At 38.0% G+C, this 19,701-nt stretch overlaps 1 protein-coding gene across 2 annotated transcripts in view; it reads right to left on the bottom strand.

The window, feature by feature from the left end:
* Window positions 1–8,019: 8,019 nt before the first annotated feature.
* GASK1B (golgi associated kinase 1B) overlaps window positions 8,020–19,701 on the bottom strand; it is a 66,683-nt gene continuing 55,001 nt past the window's right edge. For both annotated transcript variants that reach the window (XM_043487588.1, XM_043487578.1), the window contains exons 4-5: window positions 13,873–14,099; window positions 8,020–10,697 (exon numbers count right to left, since the gene is read on the bottom strand). In XM_043487588.1, coding sequence (XP_043343523.1) covers window positions 10,490–10,697; window positions 13,873–14,099 — 435 coding nt within the window. In that variant the 3' untranslated portion in view covers window positions 8,020–10,489. The remainder of the gene's footprint in view (window positions 10,698–13,872; window positions 14,100–19,701) is intronic.

The following is a 19,701-nucleotide window of genomic DNA, read 5'->3' as shown; positions in this document are numbered from 1 at the left end:
ATTAGCTAATGCTTCTGATTTCTATTCTACCACATATAGACAGATATTAACCTTTACAATTTCATGATCAAAGACTTGAAGAAGAAAGCTGCTGGAAAAAAGAGTGATCCCTTATTTTCCTCCACTATATCCCAAGATCTAAGGCAGTGCTTGACACATAGTTGGCACTCAAGAAATAGTTATCACATGAACAAGTCAATAAAGCCTTAAAGAAATAAAGTTAAAAAATTATCTAGTCATCACCAGTTCAGAGCTAATTATACCAGAAAATCCTGAGGTGTGGTTTAATCTCGTGGTTTGGGGCACCCTCACTTAAATTAAAAGCCTCAATTCTGAAAATAGTAAATCACTTGGTTTTGAATCAACTGTGAAATCAGCCTTTTCATCAAGAACCAACCCCCTAAAAAAAAAGAAAGAAATAAAAGCAATCTACCTCTGTATCTAGATTTATTGTCCTGTATGTCGTGTGTGTGTGTGTGCATGAGTGTGTGTGTCTCAGTCCTTCTGAATCTTTCTCAATGATACAAACTCAGGTGACCTTCCCTGGTAAACATAGTTCCCTTTAGAGATAACTACTGGTGTGATGACTACAGGTGCACAAAATGGATCTAAGCCAGAGCAGACTATTTCTATTGCATGGTGTTTCTGGAATATCTTTTCATGTTATCTCCCATAGCCATGACAGTTTTCTCAGAATGGTTAGTTAATTTCCTCCAAACCTTTATGTAATGGCCCACAATTATGTATGAAAACTACTTCAAAATTAGACCCATCCTGCCTCACTCTTCGATTTCTTTGTAACTAATAACTTCTAGAGCTTTTAGATCAGGTCTCCACATCCTCTCACCCAACACACATTCCAGTCCACCCCAACAGACTCTTTTCTCACATGATTCTCTTAAGAACAGAAAAACTCATAAAAAAAAAAAAAAACATGGCAAGGGATAAAAGACATGATTCTTCTTCAGAAACCACTGAAATGAATGAAGAAGATGCAAAAGGGAAAGAATGATGTGTCTAGTATAAAGCTATAAGATGACCATCACCAAAAGCAGAACGCAGAGTGCAGATTTCTTTGAAAATAAACAAAAGGGTCTAAGAAACCTAACAAAGAGAAAATGGGGTTATACCACCAAAGACACTGCCATTTTGAAGTCAAAGGGACAGAGAAAGCAGAATAGAATGAAGGAAGGCTGTCAAACTTGCTAACTGCAAATCACAGGACTATTCAGCCTGCATGATTCTACATCACAGGACTGTGAAGCTCTTTAGTTATAAAGGTGCACTCTTCCTCAAGGAAATGGAACGATAATGCTGAAGGTGATTCAGAGATCATCAGAGCTGATACTCTCCCCACAGGCTCTGGGCCAGAACTAGTTCCTTCTGCTTTCACTGGGCCAGGATGCCTCCACTCACTGCCCTCCCAGACGTCACATGAGCAGGACCCTTTCAGAAAGCAACAGGGACAGAGCTGTGGGGGTGATGCTGGCACTTCAGTGGTCCCAGGAGGTGGGACATAGAGTCAGAGAGGGTTATTCTCAAGACTTAAGAGCCAGTGAAAATCACCTTTCTAGGTTTGGGACTTGCTTGGTCCTTTTCCCTCCTCCCATCATCCCTATTTTTCCCTTTCTGAATGGTATCCTATGCTTGCCCCATCACAGTATTTTGGAAGCAGTTAACTTGCCTGGTTTCCCAGGTTCACAGCTGGAGGGTAATTTTGCTTCAGGATGAATCATAGCTCAAGTCTCCTACACATGTGACTTCGATGATTTTTAAATCAAACTTTGAACTTTTGACTTTAGAGATGATGCAGAAACAATTTAAAACTTGAGGGTTATTTGCGTGGAATTAATGCATCTTTTATGCAAAAAGGATGTGAAGTTTGAAAGGCTAGTGCTATAGATCAAATTGTGTCACACTTAAAATTCATGTGTTGAAGCCCCAATCTCATGTGATAATACTTGGAGCTGGGAATCTTTGGGAGGTTTAGAAGAGGTCGTGAGGATGGAGCCCTCATGATGGGATTCGTTCCCTTGTGAGAAGAGACACCCAGGAGCGTGCTTCCTCTCTCTACCCTTGCACACCCCCAAAAGGCCATGTGAATACACAGCAAGGAGGTGGCCATCTACAACCCAAGGAGAGAGCCCTCCCCAGATTCTGGCCCCATTGACACCGTGATCTTGGCCTTCCCCCTCACCAGTACTGTGAAAAGTAAATTCTTGGTCTGTGGCATTTTGTTATGGCACCCCGAGCTGCCTAAGACAGAGACCACAACCCTAACCTAGATGTGTTACCTGGCAGATGAGGTTGAGATAGAGATTGGGGAACAGCAGCTGTTGCTGAGGGTGGCACATGAAAATATACAGAGACACCTGTGCTATGCAGCAATGCTAGCCAGTAGACATTCTATAATGATGGAAACATCCTCCACCTGTGCTGATGACAGCAGAGTATCCATTAAAGCACCCATGGCTACTGAACATTTAAATTGTTGCTAGTGTGACTGAGGAAATACAATTTTAACTTTATTTCATTTGAATTTTACTTGAAAAATTTCAGAAACTATTTCCTACAGTCTCTGAGAAAATTCTAAAACTCTTTGAAAATCTATTTCACCTAAAAAGATTAAAAAAATTTTTCAATCAACACAAAATTAATATAGAAGCAGAAAATGAAAACCAAGCTTTCTAAAAAGGAAATTTGAAGATAAATTCATTTAGAAGAATTAAGACTAATTAGAACCAGTTAGAAATAGGGTAAATACTGCTGAGATAAAGTCAGAGATATAAAGAAAATCTTTGAGAAAATAGTAAATTTTGTGAAGGAAAAATATAGAGAAAATTAAGCAAATAAGGAAAACACAATTCAGAAGCAGATTCCATACACACATCATACATATCTCTTTATCTGAAAACCTAAAAAATAGAAGCAAATAATATTCAAATATTTATTGTAAAAGTATTCCTGAAATGAAGGAAAATATAAATATGTTGATTCCTTGTTGTGTTCTAGGAAAATCTGATGTAGAATGACCAGCTTTAAGACATGTCTTGAGAATTTATTAAAACTAAGGAATGAAGAAAAAACACAATGTGCAACAAAATTTGAAAAGCAAATCACCTACAAGTTAGAAGAATCCAGGGTGACCTCTGTAATCTTATTAGTAATGTTCAAAGCCAAATAATAGATGTGCAATGTCTACAAACCTCCAGGGGCATTTTGTTTTGAAAATAAAATATGAAATCCAAATTTCCTATCACCAGGCTATTGTTGAAATACATCAATAAAACACTGTTATTCACAAATGAGGATGTCTCTATGAATATAGAACTCATGAGTAAGTCTTTAATAATCATCTGATGAAGAAACGTGTCAGCAAAGAGATGAAGGAGGAAAAACAAAGACCTCAGGAGTGCAGAAGTTATAATTGATGGTGGGCAGGAAATCCATGCACACAAAGCAATAAGGCACCTGTGAGAGGAGGAAGCTAGAAAGTAAACAGTAAGAAGATTAACAATGTGAGCACGATGATACATATTTCAGAAGTTGGTTCATGAAGGAAAGAAGTAGGGGAAGAGCATCTAAGAACATGGACATCTTCGTCTGTCATGGGAAAAAATCATGACATGCTTTCTAAACTTGGCTTAGAAAAAGAGCTAAATCAGAGATTTTTCTGTTGGTTGCAAGCATCAGAAAAACAATCAACCTAGATTAAGTTGAAGCAAAAAGGCAAAAGTTGAAGCAAAAAAGCAATGAAAGATACTGAGACATTTCAAGGCAAGAATTGGAAGTCATCTCCAGGGCAACAAAGACAGCAGAAGCCACAGGACCATGGGCGCAGCTACCCGTTGCCAGCTCTTCTTCCATCAGCATTCTCCAGCTTACGAAGAAGAAAGTCTGACTAAGATCTCCAGAATATTGCCCATTAGTACTTTATTCCTGTTTTTTTTTTTTTTCTCTTTTCCAGCTCTAAAATTCTGAGGCACATTCTCCTAGTCAGTTAGGAGTTCAATTCTGAACCAATCAATGATGACAGCAAACAAAGCTAAATAAAGAGATGTTGTTTGCCCAGTGGAAGTCACATGTACATCCCTGAACCTCTCAAATAGGGACTGGGGGCCCTGACGGAGGGGAAGTGACACAGTGGGTTGGAGGGCCCCAGAAGAAGAGGATTGGTGGATGGACAAAAGATGTAGCTTGTATTTGCTTCAAATATAATCAGAGTCATCATTTGTTTAATAGCTCTTACCATCCACTGTAGTTACCAGTGTTATTTACCAGATAGTTCATTAACCGATTCTCAAACTGCTTTGTCTGATGACTTGTACCTGAAAGTACCAGCCCTTCAGAAATTCCCTTCACTCAGGCACAGAGATGAAAACATCCAGGCTGCTCACCTGCTCGAATCTCCAGTTTTTATGAAAAGCGAAGCCTTCCTGCCAAGCTGGGATGGACATTTGCCAGTAGAAATCAAACTTAGCAGTTTCCAGCCATGGAGATTTGAAGGTACTTCGCTCCCGTGACACTACTTGGTCTATTATATTGATATTCTAACCTTTTCTTAGATCTCCCATGTGATTATGCTCTGCCCTTTGGCTGCAACTGTACCCTGGCCCAACAGTTTCTTTCTAATGCACTTCATTTCTCTTTCTCCTCACCTGCTAACAAGGAAACACCTTCCACAATGTCTGATCTTCTGTCAAGGTAGGGGAGGAGGTTCCTAGGACTGTTAGGGTCCTGAGCAGAGGATGTCTTCTTTACAGACCAGTCTTCATGTCAAAGGACACAGATACTGGCCCCAGAGACAGAAGAAGGTAAACACTTTTACCACCACTCAATCCAAAATGTTTTCCCTGATGTTTAATTTATCATATTGCTACCAAGTCCAAGGTCACTCTGCTCACTGCACGACAGGCCAATAAATCCAAAAGACGAGGTGTTCGGGCAAGGAATACAAAGTCAGTAGACTGAGAAGATGGCAGACTAATGTCTCAAAACAACCATCTTATTGGGGTCTGGATTCCAGGTTCTTTTATAAAACAAAGATGGGGGTAGGTGAGGAGGAAAAATAAAAAGTCATTAATCTTGCAAGTATCTCCTGGAACGGCCAGCCTGGGGGAAGGGGTGTTAATTTCTTCCTTCCTGTAGCCATCCACAGGTGGACAGGGTTCTGAACGAAGCATTTTGGTTTAACATTCAGGCAGAGGGGTCAGGGTTCCCTGAGGCAGGCCATGATGTATAAACAGTATCCTTGTAATGAACAAAAGAAATGGGAAGCAAAGGCTAAAGTAAGAGAAACAGATGCAGCATGGAGTCAGTTCTTCACTCTAATGATATGCTCCCAGATACACATTTTTCACCTGAAATTTGTCTTGATGAGCCCAAGATGTCTCATCCTCATGATTTTCAAGTGGCTTATTTCTAGACCCCTTCCCCCAAACCATCAAACCTCTTGGGACTCTGATTGATGCCATAAAGCAGGGCAACCCATTCTAATATGAGGAATTGGACAATCTTTATGAATGTGAGAAGACAAAAGAAAATTAAAGGTTTACCTTCTATGGTGGGGCAGGGGGGTGCTTTTTATCAATGGACTAAAGCAGTAGTTCTAAACCTTAGGGTGATAGCTTTGCCTCTCAGGGGACAGTTTGCAACATCTGGAGATATTCTTGGTTGTCACAACTTGGAGACCTGTTACTCCTAGCATCTGGAAAATAATCTGGGGCCAACATCAAGATTTAATTAGGAATCTAAGTCCTTAATTAGGAACTTTCTACTTTGGATGCCACCATGTCACTCGTTTTTAAACATATTCTCTCTGCTTGCAACTAACAATACAGTAAGATGGAAATGACACAAATAGTACTGCCATAATTGTCAGTGAAACTCTCAGGAAAGTCTTGTATTTTAACTGTCACTTGTTACCTGATTGAGAGAGAAGAAGACACTCCTTCCTAGGAGATGCAATATATTTTTCAAAATTCTCTCATGAAAGACCTAAAGTTTGCAAGTTTAACTGTAAGTATTCTCACCAAGTTAGAGAGGATTTGTGAACTGCAGTTTATTTTTTAAAGTATTATATGGTCAAAAAATAACATTGACTTCAAATTTTAGTACTCCTGAGGGCCTGAAATGAGGATATAGAACAAGATATCTTGTTCTCCTAAACAGAAGTTGAGCCAATAACATAGAGTACTTTATGAGCCAGATAATGTCTGGTGTCCTGGAGCTAAAGAAAATGTTGGCACATCTTGCAAAATCACAGCTGTTTCAGTCTCATTTAGTGACTGGCCACACTCCCTGCAGCCCAGTTTGCCTTTTGAAATATAGCTCAGCTAGCTATTCTGCAGCATGACAAAAAGGCCCCTGACAAGGAAGGGTTTTTATAATCTCTTTGTCTCAAAAGCTTTAAAAATCTTGACAAGCACTGCTAAGAAACACACATTACTTTTTAAGAAGATGCATAGAGATTTCTTAATGCATGCAAAATTGTGTATGTTTTTATCAACAAATAAAATGCACTTTGGAGACATGAGGGTAAAAAGATACCTTTCTAAGAAGAAAAAACAAAATGTTGAACTATTTTAACTACATGCAATGCTAGTATAAGAAACGATTTATGTGACTTCTTTCATGTACAATGTGCATTTTTAGACTGCAAAACAAAGTTTGCCTGTAACCCATCTGAGTCGGACCTTTCAAGTAGATAATCAACTAACAATTCTTAACCAATTAAAGGATGAAATGAAAATAAACTTAAGCTGTTGATCAAATGGTAGCATTCAGTTTTTTAAATTATGTGACTCTGTTTTGAAAGTTGTTAAAATTTCAAAATTTAAAATCATGACACTCAAGTAAATACAATTGTAAGACTCTACAGTCAAAAGTTTATTAAACCAAAATCTTCAAAAAGGTAAAACCGCAACTCTTATGCAAATATAAAATGAACATACTCAAAGATTTTATTACAATAATTAATAACAAGGAAACTAGTAAGATGATACTACGATTTCAAGAGTGTTTCAAAAGCTAAATATTTACAGGCAAGTGTTAGGATAAGATTGTTGGACAAATTTTTAAAAAACTGGCTAATGTCCAACAGGGTAATAATTTGTAAAGCCATTAAGGTAGGATTGCTTTATCCACCAGACAGAAATTATTTGTATCTTCCTGGGGTAAAAATCTACAAGTTAACCTCTGCTTTAAAGCATTGTTAAATAGCCCATTCAATACAAAATCAAGTCCAGCATTGCACTGAAAAAACACTTGGGGCTATTTCCAAGTGTTCAATACCTTTTCTGACAAGTCAAATCATCTTTCATTCATGAAAGTTCCTGGTTCTTGATAACATTATTTATTCTTTAGAGAAATGCCTTCATCATCTTTATTTGACTTATGTATCAATACCATTTCATATCATATTTTCAGGCTAGTGCTCTAAATGTGCCTTATTTAATCTGTACTGAGATAAATATTAGAATTTCATAAGACAATGTATAGATGAATCTACATTTAGGTTATTTTGTTTCAGTCACTGGATATAATTTACCATATATCTAAAAGCATAATGGTATAAACAGGCTATTACAGAAGTTTAGAGATTATAAATATTTTGAGCACAAGTCTAAGACATTTTATGTTTTAATAAGTTCCCCATGTGCCTAATAAATTTAATAAATATGAATGCTACCAAGGAAGCCTTAAATATAATGGTAAGACTCACATCAAGCAAAGAAAACCCCAAATTAGTATCTTCTTATAATTTATGATATCTGTTAAGTAATTTGCATACCACCTAAAAGAGTGCTAAATGTACACCAAGGGAAGGCATAATATCATTATTAATGATATCAAATATATGCATACACAAACACAGTCTAGTATAATTCTCGACTATTCAATTATTTCTTTTATCATGGATAAAGGTAGCAAACATTCCCCCAGAGTTCACTTCTGAAAAGCAGTTCACCTATAAAATAAGATAAAAACAAAACAACAACAACAAAAACACTGACAAAATTTAAAGTACACATCTTTAATTTTTAACATTTTTATGACACATTTTTAAGATATGTATTTATTTTCATAATACCAGTTTAAAAATAATCACACAAGAATAAGCTTTTGTATGTCTGCCTATGTAAACTGCTCTATTTTAAATTTATCAGATTATAAATAAACCCCATAATGTGCAATGTGAACCAAACTGCAGCATAATGAGTACATTTGAAAGGCACAGAGTATTCTCATTGTTTCAGTAAAAGAAGAGTATTACTTATTAGAATGAAAAGCCTGGCCTGAAGTCATCCATTATTCAAAAATAATATAACATGAATTATTCACTGATTCTAAAACAACATATATTGTTAAAAAGCAAAGGTGACTAAATTAAACATGTGTTCCTGGACCTGTCATTTGATACTTTGCATTTCAGAAAAACTGGAAATAATGAGACCCACCAGCTGGAGGACCAAGTTGCCCAGAAGAGGTATAGGTTAAGACGCAAAATCAAAGCCACTTCTGAGGAACCTGGGATTTCCAGCACCAGTATCACAAAGTTGGACAAGATGGTATATTCCATGAAAGGCATATTAAAATGCAAATATGCCACCTAGATAAGACAAGGTATAAGGCAACTTGACAAAGAGTTATTTTAATGTAGAGTTTGCATCTCCAGACTTCTGTTAGGCCAATGTCTCATTAATATGCTGATTATTGAGACACAAAGTGATCTTAAAAAGACCAAATACAGCAGGTAGCGGTGGAGACTCAGCAGAGTCCATGTGTACTTAGAAAGTATGGGGCAGAGGGTGGGGAGACGCACTCAGGGCTACAGAGGGAACGCTGAAGACGGTATGGTCTGAAGGCCAGCTCTCTAAGGGTCAGCTGTGAAGTGAGGGTGCTAAAAAGTAGGACTTGAATGTAAGCCTAGAAAAGTTATAATTAGAGGACCAAATGATCCCCTTTCCCTCTGTCTACGTTTTCTTATAATCTACATGTTATGTCACTTTGCCCAAATGTTTGTATAAATTAAAATCTATAGATAGGTTAGCCTTTATCATACTGTCTCTAGTAGTTCTAATCTTCAGTGATTCTGAGTGACCCTTATTAGAACACAGAAAATGGGATGCACTTTAGGAATAACATGCAGAACTGAGAAATCATACATGTTCTATGGGAACATCTGTCAAACAACATGATGTAGATGCCTCCAAGGACATGTGGTGCAGTGGTAAAGAATCCACTTGCCAAGCAGGAGACATGGGCTCGATCCCTGGGTCAGGAAGATCCTTTGGAGAAGGAAATGGCAACTCCACTATTATTGCCTGGAAAATTCCATGCACAGAGGAACCTGGAGGGCTACAGTCTATGGGGTCGCAGAGTCGAACACGATTTATTGACTAAACAACAGAGTTCAGAGAGAATTGTTTGAGGCTAAATATCCTCCAATTTCCTGTTTCTAGTCATGTGATTTCACTTGAGGAGAACTGATCAGAGTTGGGTTTTAACTTATTTTGCTCCTATTTTTCATATTAGAATAAGTCAAACAATATATTCAAACACTCAATATCTGGCCCTATTGTCAAATCTGGACAATATCAATTAATTCTGTTTAAATATAATTACAAAGAACAAGCTTGAAGAAATCCACTATTATTTATGAAATAAGCAGAAATTTTAGCTTATCCTTAGTAAAAATGACAAAAAATGTAAAAAGAGCATCTACCCAACCAAAAGACACTCAATAAGCGTAGTTTCACATATGCAACTTTATACCTAAAAATTGAATTTTTAAGCCACCAGATATAAGTTGGACCAAAACAGAGAGTAAAGCTACCTAATGTATAAACAGTCAGATGTAGGTTTCTATACTGATGACAAAATGTTAATACATTTCCAAAAGGGAATGGGAAATGAGATTCTTGTGTTGAGGATCACAGAGCTGGCTGATCATTTTTAGATATAATAGAATATACACTGGGGGTTTTACAAATAAACCAACATTTCTCCTTAAAATTACTATAGAGTCTGAAGTTTCTGAAGATTATACACCTCCATTTTCCAGTGTAGAGTTGCCTCTGGGTAGCGTTGAAACTGCTGTCTGTTCTAACAGTCAACAACAGAAAGATGTCCAGAACTGTTCCCATTAGTATTTGGTCAAACCAGCAAATGGCATCAAATCGGATTTATTAAAGGAATCACCACTTCTCGTTCATACTATCCTATTAACCAATGTGACAGATGCTTTAACACAACTAACTGGGATAAAAATTGCAACCATTCTGTGCTCAGATGTTGAGACTCCAGGTCATGATGTTAAAGGAAAATGTAAACAGATACATTTTAGCAGTATATTTGCAAAAGCTTTTAAAGACTGCTATCGTGCTCAGGCTCATCATATTTACTAGATTAAATTCATTTACTTTGTGTATTCATCTCCACTGCCTCATCTCTGAAAGGACTGGACCACCAGCCAGAAGACCTTTTGTTATTCGTTCATAGGTAACACTTTGGCCCCATGTGCATTGATGTAGGTGAGCAGGATCTTGGCTCTCTGTTCTACCACGTCGATCAGCTTTTCGATGCCCTGTCTACCCCCCTGACTCTCCCAGTAGACTTTATCAAGAAACAGAGACTGAAGGAGTTTCTGCCGTAAGTGCTGGCTCTTCAAAACAGAAACTGCAGATTCGGGAAACCTGAAAAGAGAAAATGATATTTCATTCTTCGTAATTGCTTGGAAATGCTATGCCCTGCCCAGTGGTTTGGCCAGTCATTAATCTGGTATAAATCATACTATCAGATAATACTTTGAGGATCAAAACATTTCTGTCAGTGTCTAGCTTATACTTCTCAATAATTATGTAATAGAAGAACAGATTTCAAAGGAACTGAGTTTTCTATACCACTGAGAATTTGACATACCAATGTCTTACTTAAGATCATTATATGTAGGCAGAGACAGGGACAGAATTAGCAAGAATTCTGATAATCTGGAAAAGTACTTTCCTCAAATTTAAACTCCATTGCACCCATAAGAAACCACTTTAATCTGTTGAGTAGAATCCTATCCTTTTAAGTGTCAATGTGAGATTATATGCAAGAAAATATGAGAAGTAAAAAAAATGCTGACAATTTCAGTAAATTACTCTTCCTGAAGCAGAGTTGCATGAATGAACTTAATGAGAAATTATACAAAATACATGTAGTGTAAAGAAAGAAGTCACACCAAAATGCCCAATTAAAGACTGAAATGCCTTTTGTTCAGATAATACTTCAAAAATTCTAAGAATCTGGAAACATTATATTAAACCAGAATATTAATTTGTTTTCAAATAAATTTAGCAAAACTCAAGTTTGAGGGCCAGGGTACTCCACAAGGAAGCACCTCTCTGGAAAACCTGAGGTCAATTTAGAGGGATCCTTGCTGAATTACCTAAAGAAGGGCATTATGATTTCTGCTCCTCATTTAGAAAGAATAAAGGAAGGGATACAGCACATACATTATCTAAAGGATTTAGTAAAATTTCTGGTTCAAAATTAAAAGCAACATTTTGCTGAATCTCCAATTTAGCCTCTCTCCCAGCTTTCATTAAAATGCTGATAAAAGTACAGTACAAATACTGGGGTTTAAGGGTAAATTTAGTAGTTCCTTAAAAACTAAAACAGAATATATATCCAAGAGTACAGTTTGCCAAGAGCTTCAGTCCTCTAAGCATCTTTTCCAAATGTCAATGGATCAAGCTGGGGATGGCACTGAAGGGGCATGAATACAGCAGTCCATATGTTCCAGCATTTCTGATGCTGCCAAGAGACCAAAGGTCAAAGAGCTGGACGTGCTTAACGAGTCTGAGTAAGTGTGGAATTAAATAATGTTAATCAGATGCTCTGAGCACCCCAAAGACATGTCCTTTAGAGTTTAGTAACCATAGTATTAATTAAGCATTTTTGCTATAGGAAGTATTAATAATCCATGATTTATTAATTCTCTGGCCCTTGAACTAACTTAGCTCTGGCAAAATGTACAAGATGAAGCGCTACATTCATGGATCTCTTTAGTGTCTAATCCTTTGCATAAAGGAAAATCAAAAAAATTACCTGACTCTGCGCTATGCTGCTTAATGGAAATATTCTATGCATAAATCTGGGTTAGTGAAATCTTCATTTTTGCTTTTGAATGTGGAAATTGCATATTCAAAGAAGATTTAACTTTAAACCCATTACTCCTTATAATGCATTTAGGGTTAAATCTCCTTTGAAAGCATAAGTAAAATGTTATTCATATTTTTATGAATGTATGAGAGAGATAGATTCTCCAGGCACTATTAATTCTAAGAGGAAATTCAGGGATTTAAGAAGACTCCATAATATCGATTTAGTAAGTGATGCCACTGGTATGTAAATTTTCCTACACATAAAATTTTCTCAGCTCAGACACTTAGCAGACACTTATATTTTACCTTCCATCCACAGAGATGTAAGAAATGGGTATTAACAGAGAAAGTCATGGCAAGAACTCATGAAAATGGATGTCCTGAAGCTCATTAACTCTAGCATTGGAAATACATAAAATTCCCCATTACCTAATTCATGATGCTAGGAAGAATTATTGAAATATGCTTCAGAGTTTTGTTAACAAGAAAAATAGTAACAGCAGAAATGCCATGAGTTACTGCAGAAAAATGGCTGGACTTGGGATTGGAGGACCTGGGTTCTACTCTCAATTTTAGACTTGCTCATGTGTCCCCAGCAATCACTCAACTTCACAAGGCTGGTGGACTGTCTCACTAGAGCACCCTCCTATTTTCAAGTCTCAGACACACACCCCAGTTTCTTAGTGACCCTGATCTCTGACCAAGGCTGAAAGACAATGAAGGGAATTTCCCTGGTGGTGCAGTGGATAGGAATCCACCTGCCAATTCAGGGGATGCAGGTTTGATCACTGATCCCGGAAGATCCCACATGCCATGGGCAACTAAGTCCACGGACCACAACTACTGATTCCACACTCTATACCCTGCAAGCCACAACTACTCAGCCTGTGCTCCACAACAAATAACCCTCATTCACCGTAACTAGAGAAAGTCCACGTGCAGCAGTGGAGACCCAGTGCAGCCAAAAATTAATTAATCAATTAAGAAAAAAGAAAGAAAGACATTGAATGGGTGCTTATGAAGGGGAGTCTGAAATGTAGCTTCAGTTCCCATGTTTGGGGATGAATATCTCAGACTCTACAGTGAGGTCCCTGTCACTATGGAGCATCTTAGTTTCCTTTATTTCCAAATACTTCTTGAGTGTAAGCTCAAGATACTTGTCCCCATAATCTATGTCTACAGAAGGATTTCCAAATACTCAGAAACCCTCTTACCTGAATTGAACAGCCATTATTCTTGGCTACTGTGTTCTACTCAGCAGGTTGCCTCTAACTTCCCACGTGTTTATCAAAGTCACTGAGTTTATTCTGTCCTGGGACATCCTGCCTTGTCAGTATTTGAATGTCTGTTGGTTCCCCCATCCTGCACCCTGTAACAGAGGCCCTGTGACCTGCTCACCTCCACCAGGCTAGTTCCTATTCCAGAGACACCTGCATGCTTCCAACCTCATCCCACCTGGATTTTCACACTGAGGGCCAAGCAATATGATGCCTGTGAAAGGCAGCGGGACCTCTGTAGGTTGCACAGGTTAGTTACAGGGAAACCTGGCTGCACCCTTTTTCTACTTCCCTTGGGTTTGATTCCCTTCTCTGGGCCTTCATTCCCAGATTCTCTTTAAGGGTTAAATTGATCAGACATAGGATATGAGTCTTCTCAAACCTTACTACGTATTCAATAGAAAGGCAAAATCCTGCAGATGTTACTATATGAGGAAACTTACTCTCTGATGCCTTCTAAGAGTTTGAAGTTCAAGTTATCTTCACTTCTGTCAAAGAAACCCTTGTTATCTATAAAAACCAAGCGTCTTGGGTCCTGCTTTCGCTGAACAATGTGGGCTAGAACCACGGCATCCTGGTTGTCGCATTTTGAACTCTGTCCACTCTGTACACAGGCATCTTCCTTCCGAGGTCGGAACCCACAGCAATTGGTATCCAGGCGGTTATAAATCTGAAAGGGAAGACAAAAACAAAATCCAAGATACTGAGTAAAAACAAAACTTGGGAAAGTTAGATTTCCAAAGAACAAGTACTTTCCAAGTGGCTGACTTGCCAGAATTTAATTGGGGCCAGGTTTGTTTAATTAACTGTCAGAATAAGTCCAAATTTCATATCCTTCTGACCCAGCTCCATTAACAGCTCCATAGGCAGATCATCCAAACTAAGCATCTCCACCCTTCACATTCAGAGTTCCCACTGACATCATATGTCGATGTGTGGCCAGAAGAATCTCTGATGATACTTGGAACAGAAGATACGAATCACTGTACTTGGATACATCCAGAAAATCTGGGCTATCTCAGTGGCTCCAAAAGTTTACTGCATTCCCTAACTCTCTCTGGATTTCAGGATTACAGTATAAAACTCCAAGTTACTGAGAACAAACCTATGGAAAAGATGTGATATCCGACAATGATAGCCCAATGATAATGGAGCGCAAAGTTAGATTCTAAATGAATGAGCAGAACACTTTGGTTTATTGGGGTTTATTGTGGGAGTAGGGCGACCACCCTACAGAGGGCAGACATTAACTAGGAAAGGGAGAATTGGGTTACTTCCATATCTTTTTGGCAAGGGAAAAAATAATGTTTATTAATCATGGTAAATTAAAGCCTAGGCTAAGTAGTTAGATAAACTTAAACTCAAGTTTCTTCTTTGCAGTTCCGCAAACTTGTATAGCTCCCTTTACAATACTGAGTCTCAAATTTAATTATCTGTATATCAGGAATCATACTATTAGCCTTGTACTTTTGGTGGGTTAAGGACACAAAAGTGTCTGGATACAATCCAGCCTGACCCAGGCATCTAGAAGATACTCAAAAAATGAAAACTGTCATTAGTATTGTTGAGACACACATGTACACATTGTATGAAATGATTGAGAAAAAAACAAGCTTCTGAAACAAAAGGTAGTTTCTCCATTTCAGTGAAGGAAAACTGAGCTTCAGAGAGGTTAAATATTGTACTCTGCATGGAATTTTAGTAAGTAGCAAAGTTAAGATTCAGACGCAGTTGTGTTTGTCTTCAAAATGCCACATTTCCCCCAATACACCACACTGAATAGTTTGTCTAGTCGAAGATTGTACGTATGCTCAAGATTCAAACGATGGCTTGACACAGATTGTCTTTATTTTTTAATTATTTGGTAGTACCACCCAGCACGTGGGATCTTAATTCCCCGACCAGGGATTAAACCTCTGTCTCCTGAATTGAAGCACAGAGTCGTAACTACTGGACCACTAGGGAAGTCCCCAAGCTGTCATTTCTATTCTTTTGTCATTTTAAGTCTTTTATTCTTTTATTTACTAAACTCCCATCTCTTCTCTTCCTCCTGTTTTTCTGCAGACCCTATAGGGCTGGTCACTCTAGGTCGTCAGTTGCTAAGACAGAAAAGCAGAAACAGTAGTACCAAAATTGAGCCTCCGTTGCAAAAATCCTGCATTGATTCATCCAACAAATGTTTATGTAATATCTTCTACCACCCAGCAGTGGGCCAGGCACTGAGGCAAATGTCACCCAGGGCCAGCACCCCACCCAAACCAGCACTACTTCCAGAGGGATATGAATCAGTTTAGTTTTGCCTCGCTAACACAGCAAACCCACGACCAGACAAATGACCCTCCTCTCTGCTTTCTGCAAGTAAGCAGACTTTGCATCAAAAAGCATACTTTGGGAAGCAGTGGTTATATGAGAAGTTAGTGTAAGCCAATTTTCTATGAAATTTATATAAAAGCAGTCACATGGGATGAGGTGCTCCATGAGCCACCAGCCTCTTGGACAGTTCAGAGGGTATGGTGCTGGTTGAGAAACAGTGTACAGATCAGGGGACCTTGGCAGAACTAGCTTCAGGCAAGCTGATCTGTGGGGTCATGGGCCTAACCAGGGGTTTATCCAAAAATGTCACACTGGCTGTCTCCAGGGCACATAAGCTCCCAGGCCTGGTTGAATGTTTCCCAAAAATGAGCAAGAGAGACCCAATCACATCACTGTGGTTAAATGAAAAAAGCGTAAGTTGGAAACTACTAGAAAAATGAATTTACTCCTTTCTCCTCAGTTGATTCCTTTTATGTATTATCTTGACAGATTTGAATATAAGGGAAATCAAATGATATGAAGAGGTGGTATGTGCTTGCCAGTTATTCAAGTCACCATTAAGGGGTCAGGGAGAATGTAAAAAATACCTCTTCAGCGAGCTGATTCTCATTCAACGTCCCTTTTTTATATATACAGTAGCTAATAATTCTCAAAGAGTCTCTATACCCTATTCCCATCATCATTGTATGCTTTTATCCAATTATAATGACATTATATATGGGAGAAAGCTTAATCTTATTTCACTTTGGCTACAACATTAAGGTGTGTTGTGTTGGATAAGCGTGTTTAGAGCTTTACTTGTAAAGACACATCTACCAACCAATTCCTAAACGGTGCTCTGAACCCTAAGCTCTTTCTTCATTGTTGATTTCTAGTAGCGGGAAAGGGCCAAAACAAATAGCAGCATTTCTGTTGTCACTACAACAAAGCCAGGGGTATCACATATAATATTGTTTGATAACAAGCAATTTAGCATCTAGGCCCTAACCTCCAGTACTCTATAAATATTATATCTTTCTGTTTTTAGACTACAAGAAAGCATTAAGGGTTAGAGGTGAGACAGAGCAACTTAGAGCATCCTTTTAAAATTACTGTTGGCTATTTTACACATCGTGATGTATTAGTTTGGTGCAGAAATAATTGCAGTTTTACATTGTCAAACTTTGCCATTCGATGTTGGAATACATTCTTAAACAAATGTGGTTATGTTATACATCATTTTAATGCACATTTCTTGCTTTATTTATTTTGTTAATGACTTATTACTTGCTGTTTATTTTATTCTTATTTTAAACTACAGAAATGATGTTAGACACAAAGCAAATTCGAGTGACTTTTTTATTCAAGTTCAAAATGGGTCATAAAGCAGCAGAGACAACTTGTAACATCAACAGTTCATTTGGCCCAGGAACTGCTAACGACTCTACAGTGCAGTGAGTCAAGAAGTAGGTCAAGAAGTTTTGCAAAGGAGACAAGAGCCTTTAAGATGAGAGTGAAATGACCGGTTATCAGAAGTTGACAAGGACCAGTTGAAAGCAATCATCGAAGCTGATCCTCTTACAACTACAGAAGAAGTTACCGAAGAACTCAACAGAGACCATTCTATAGTCACTGGGCATTTGAAGCAAATTGGAAAGGTGAAAAAGCTTCATAAGCCGGTGCTTCATGAGTTGATCGCAAATCAAAACAATTGTTGTTTTGAAGTGTCTCTTCTTCAAGTGCTCGGGCCTGGTGCACTGGGAAGACCCAGAGGAATCGGGTGGAGAGGGAGGTGGGAGAGGGGATCGGGATGGGGAATACGTGTAACTCTATGGCTGATTCATATCAATGTATGACAAAACCCACTGAAATGTTGTGAAGTAATTAGCCTCCAACTAATAAAAAAATAAATAAATAAATGTACTACTTTTGTTATGATAAAAAAAAAATGAAGTGTCTCTTCTTTTATTCTATGCAACAACAATGAATGATTTCTTGATTGGAGTGTGACATGAGACGAAAAGTGGATTCCATAAAACAACTAGTGGATGACCAGCTTAGTGGTTGGACTGACAAGAAGCTCCAAAGCACTTCCCAAAGCCAAACTTGTACTAAAAAAAGTCATGGTCACTCTTTGGTGGTCTGCTGCCGATCTGACCCAATACAGCTTTCTGCATCTTGGTAAAATAATTACATCTGAGAAGTATGCCCAGCAACTTGATGAGATGCACTGGAAGCTGCAATGCCTGCAGCCAGCATTGGTCAACAGAAAGTGCCCGTTTCTTCACAACACCACCAACCTGGATGTTGCACAACCAATGTTTTAAAAGTTCAATGAATTGGGTTACGAAGTTTTGCCTCATCTGCCATAGTCACCTGACCTCTCGCCAACTTACTACCAATTCTTCAAGCATCTCAACAACTTTTTGCAAAGAAAATGCTCCCACAACTAGCAGGAAACAGAAAATGCTTTCCAAGACTCCGTGGAATCTGGAAGCATGAATTTTTACACTACAGGAATAAGCAAACTTATTTCCAGTTGGCAAAAATGTATTGAGTGTAATGGTTCCTATTTGATAAATAAAGATGTGTTTGAGCCTAGTGATAATGATTTAAAATTCGCGGTCCAAAATTGCTATTACTTTGGTACCAACCTAATACATGTTTCAAAGCTAGTCTCTCAAGTCATCCCACTCTCTTCTTCCCTTGCTGTGTCCACAAGCCCATTTTCTACATCTGCATCTCTATTCTTGCCTTGCAAATAGGTTCACCAGTACCATTTTTCTAGATTCCATATATATGCCTTAACATATATTTATTTTTATCTTTCTGAGTTACTTCACTCTGTGTGATGGGCTCTAGGTCCATCTTTTTACTGCCTTCCCAACGTGAGATTGTTTCCAATGGTGTATGTTTTTTCCCCCCAACAGTGTATTTTAAAAGCATTTTGTCTGATCCAATTTGAATCATTCAACAGTCTATGATGATTTCACCACTTCCCTGTCAGACTGCTGTGCCCTTCAAGTCTCACAGGCCCTGTTATTGAAAGTAGGTGTGTTATTTCAGCCTAACTTCTCTTCCAAAAATGTTTATCACTCCTTTTATTCAGATAATGCATGTACTTGGTGAGTATATCACCACTTTTCAAATGGTGTGTGTGTGTGTGTATGTGTGTGTGTGTGTACACATACAGAGAATCACACTGTAAGGCTTCAAATAACTGCTTTACTTTGTTTTTCTTAGCCTCCCCTATAGTAAACTATGTCTTTGTTTACTGGCCTTGTCTCCTAAGGGCCTAAGCAGCTCTTAAATACCACTCCCTAGGTCTTCCCAGAATTGTGTTTATGGGCTCTCTTTCAAATTGACATTCAATATATCCAAAATAATCTGACCACAAAATCATTATCCACTCCTTTAAATTAAGTGTCATTTTGCTTGGCATTTAATTCCGTTATATCTTGAATATATTTCTGCTTACTTTGAGTAGAGTTCACCTCCTTTTTAAGACCTAACAAAACATATTCTAGACATCTATGTATCCATAATATGGTTTTAATATATTCACTTGTCTAGAGCACACAGCAAAACAATCATTTCATTTAACTATCACATGATCAAAATTGCGGGAAGAAAGATCAATAACCTCAGATATGCAGATGATACTACCCTTAAGGGAGAAAGCAAAGAGGAACTAAAGTGCCTCTTGATGAGGGTGAAAGAGGAAAAAACTGGCTGAAAACTCAACATTCAAAAACTAAGATCATGGCATCTGGTCCCATCACTTCATGGCAAATAGATGGAGAAACAATGGAAACAGTGAGAGACTTTATTTTCTTGGACTTCAAAATCACTGTGGACAGTGAATTCAGCCATGAAATTAAAAGTCACTTACTCCTTGGAAGAAAAGGAGTATAACAAACCTATAACAAACCTAGATAGCACACTAAAAAGCAGAGACATTACTTTGCCAACAAAGGTCT

This window comes from Cervus canadensis, chromosome 1, assembly GCF_019320065.1.
Source record: "Cervus canadensis isolate Bull #8, Minnesota chromosome 1, ASM1932006v1, whole genome shotgun sequence".
Lineage (NCBI taxonomy): Eukaryota > Metazoa > Chordata > Mammalia > Artiodactyla > Cervidae > Cervus > Cervus canadensis.
This window is presented reverse-complemented; position numbering and strand designations above follow the sequence as displayed.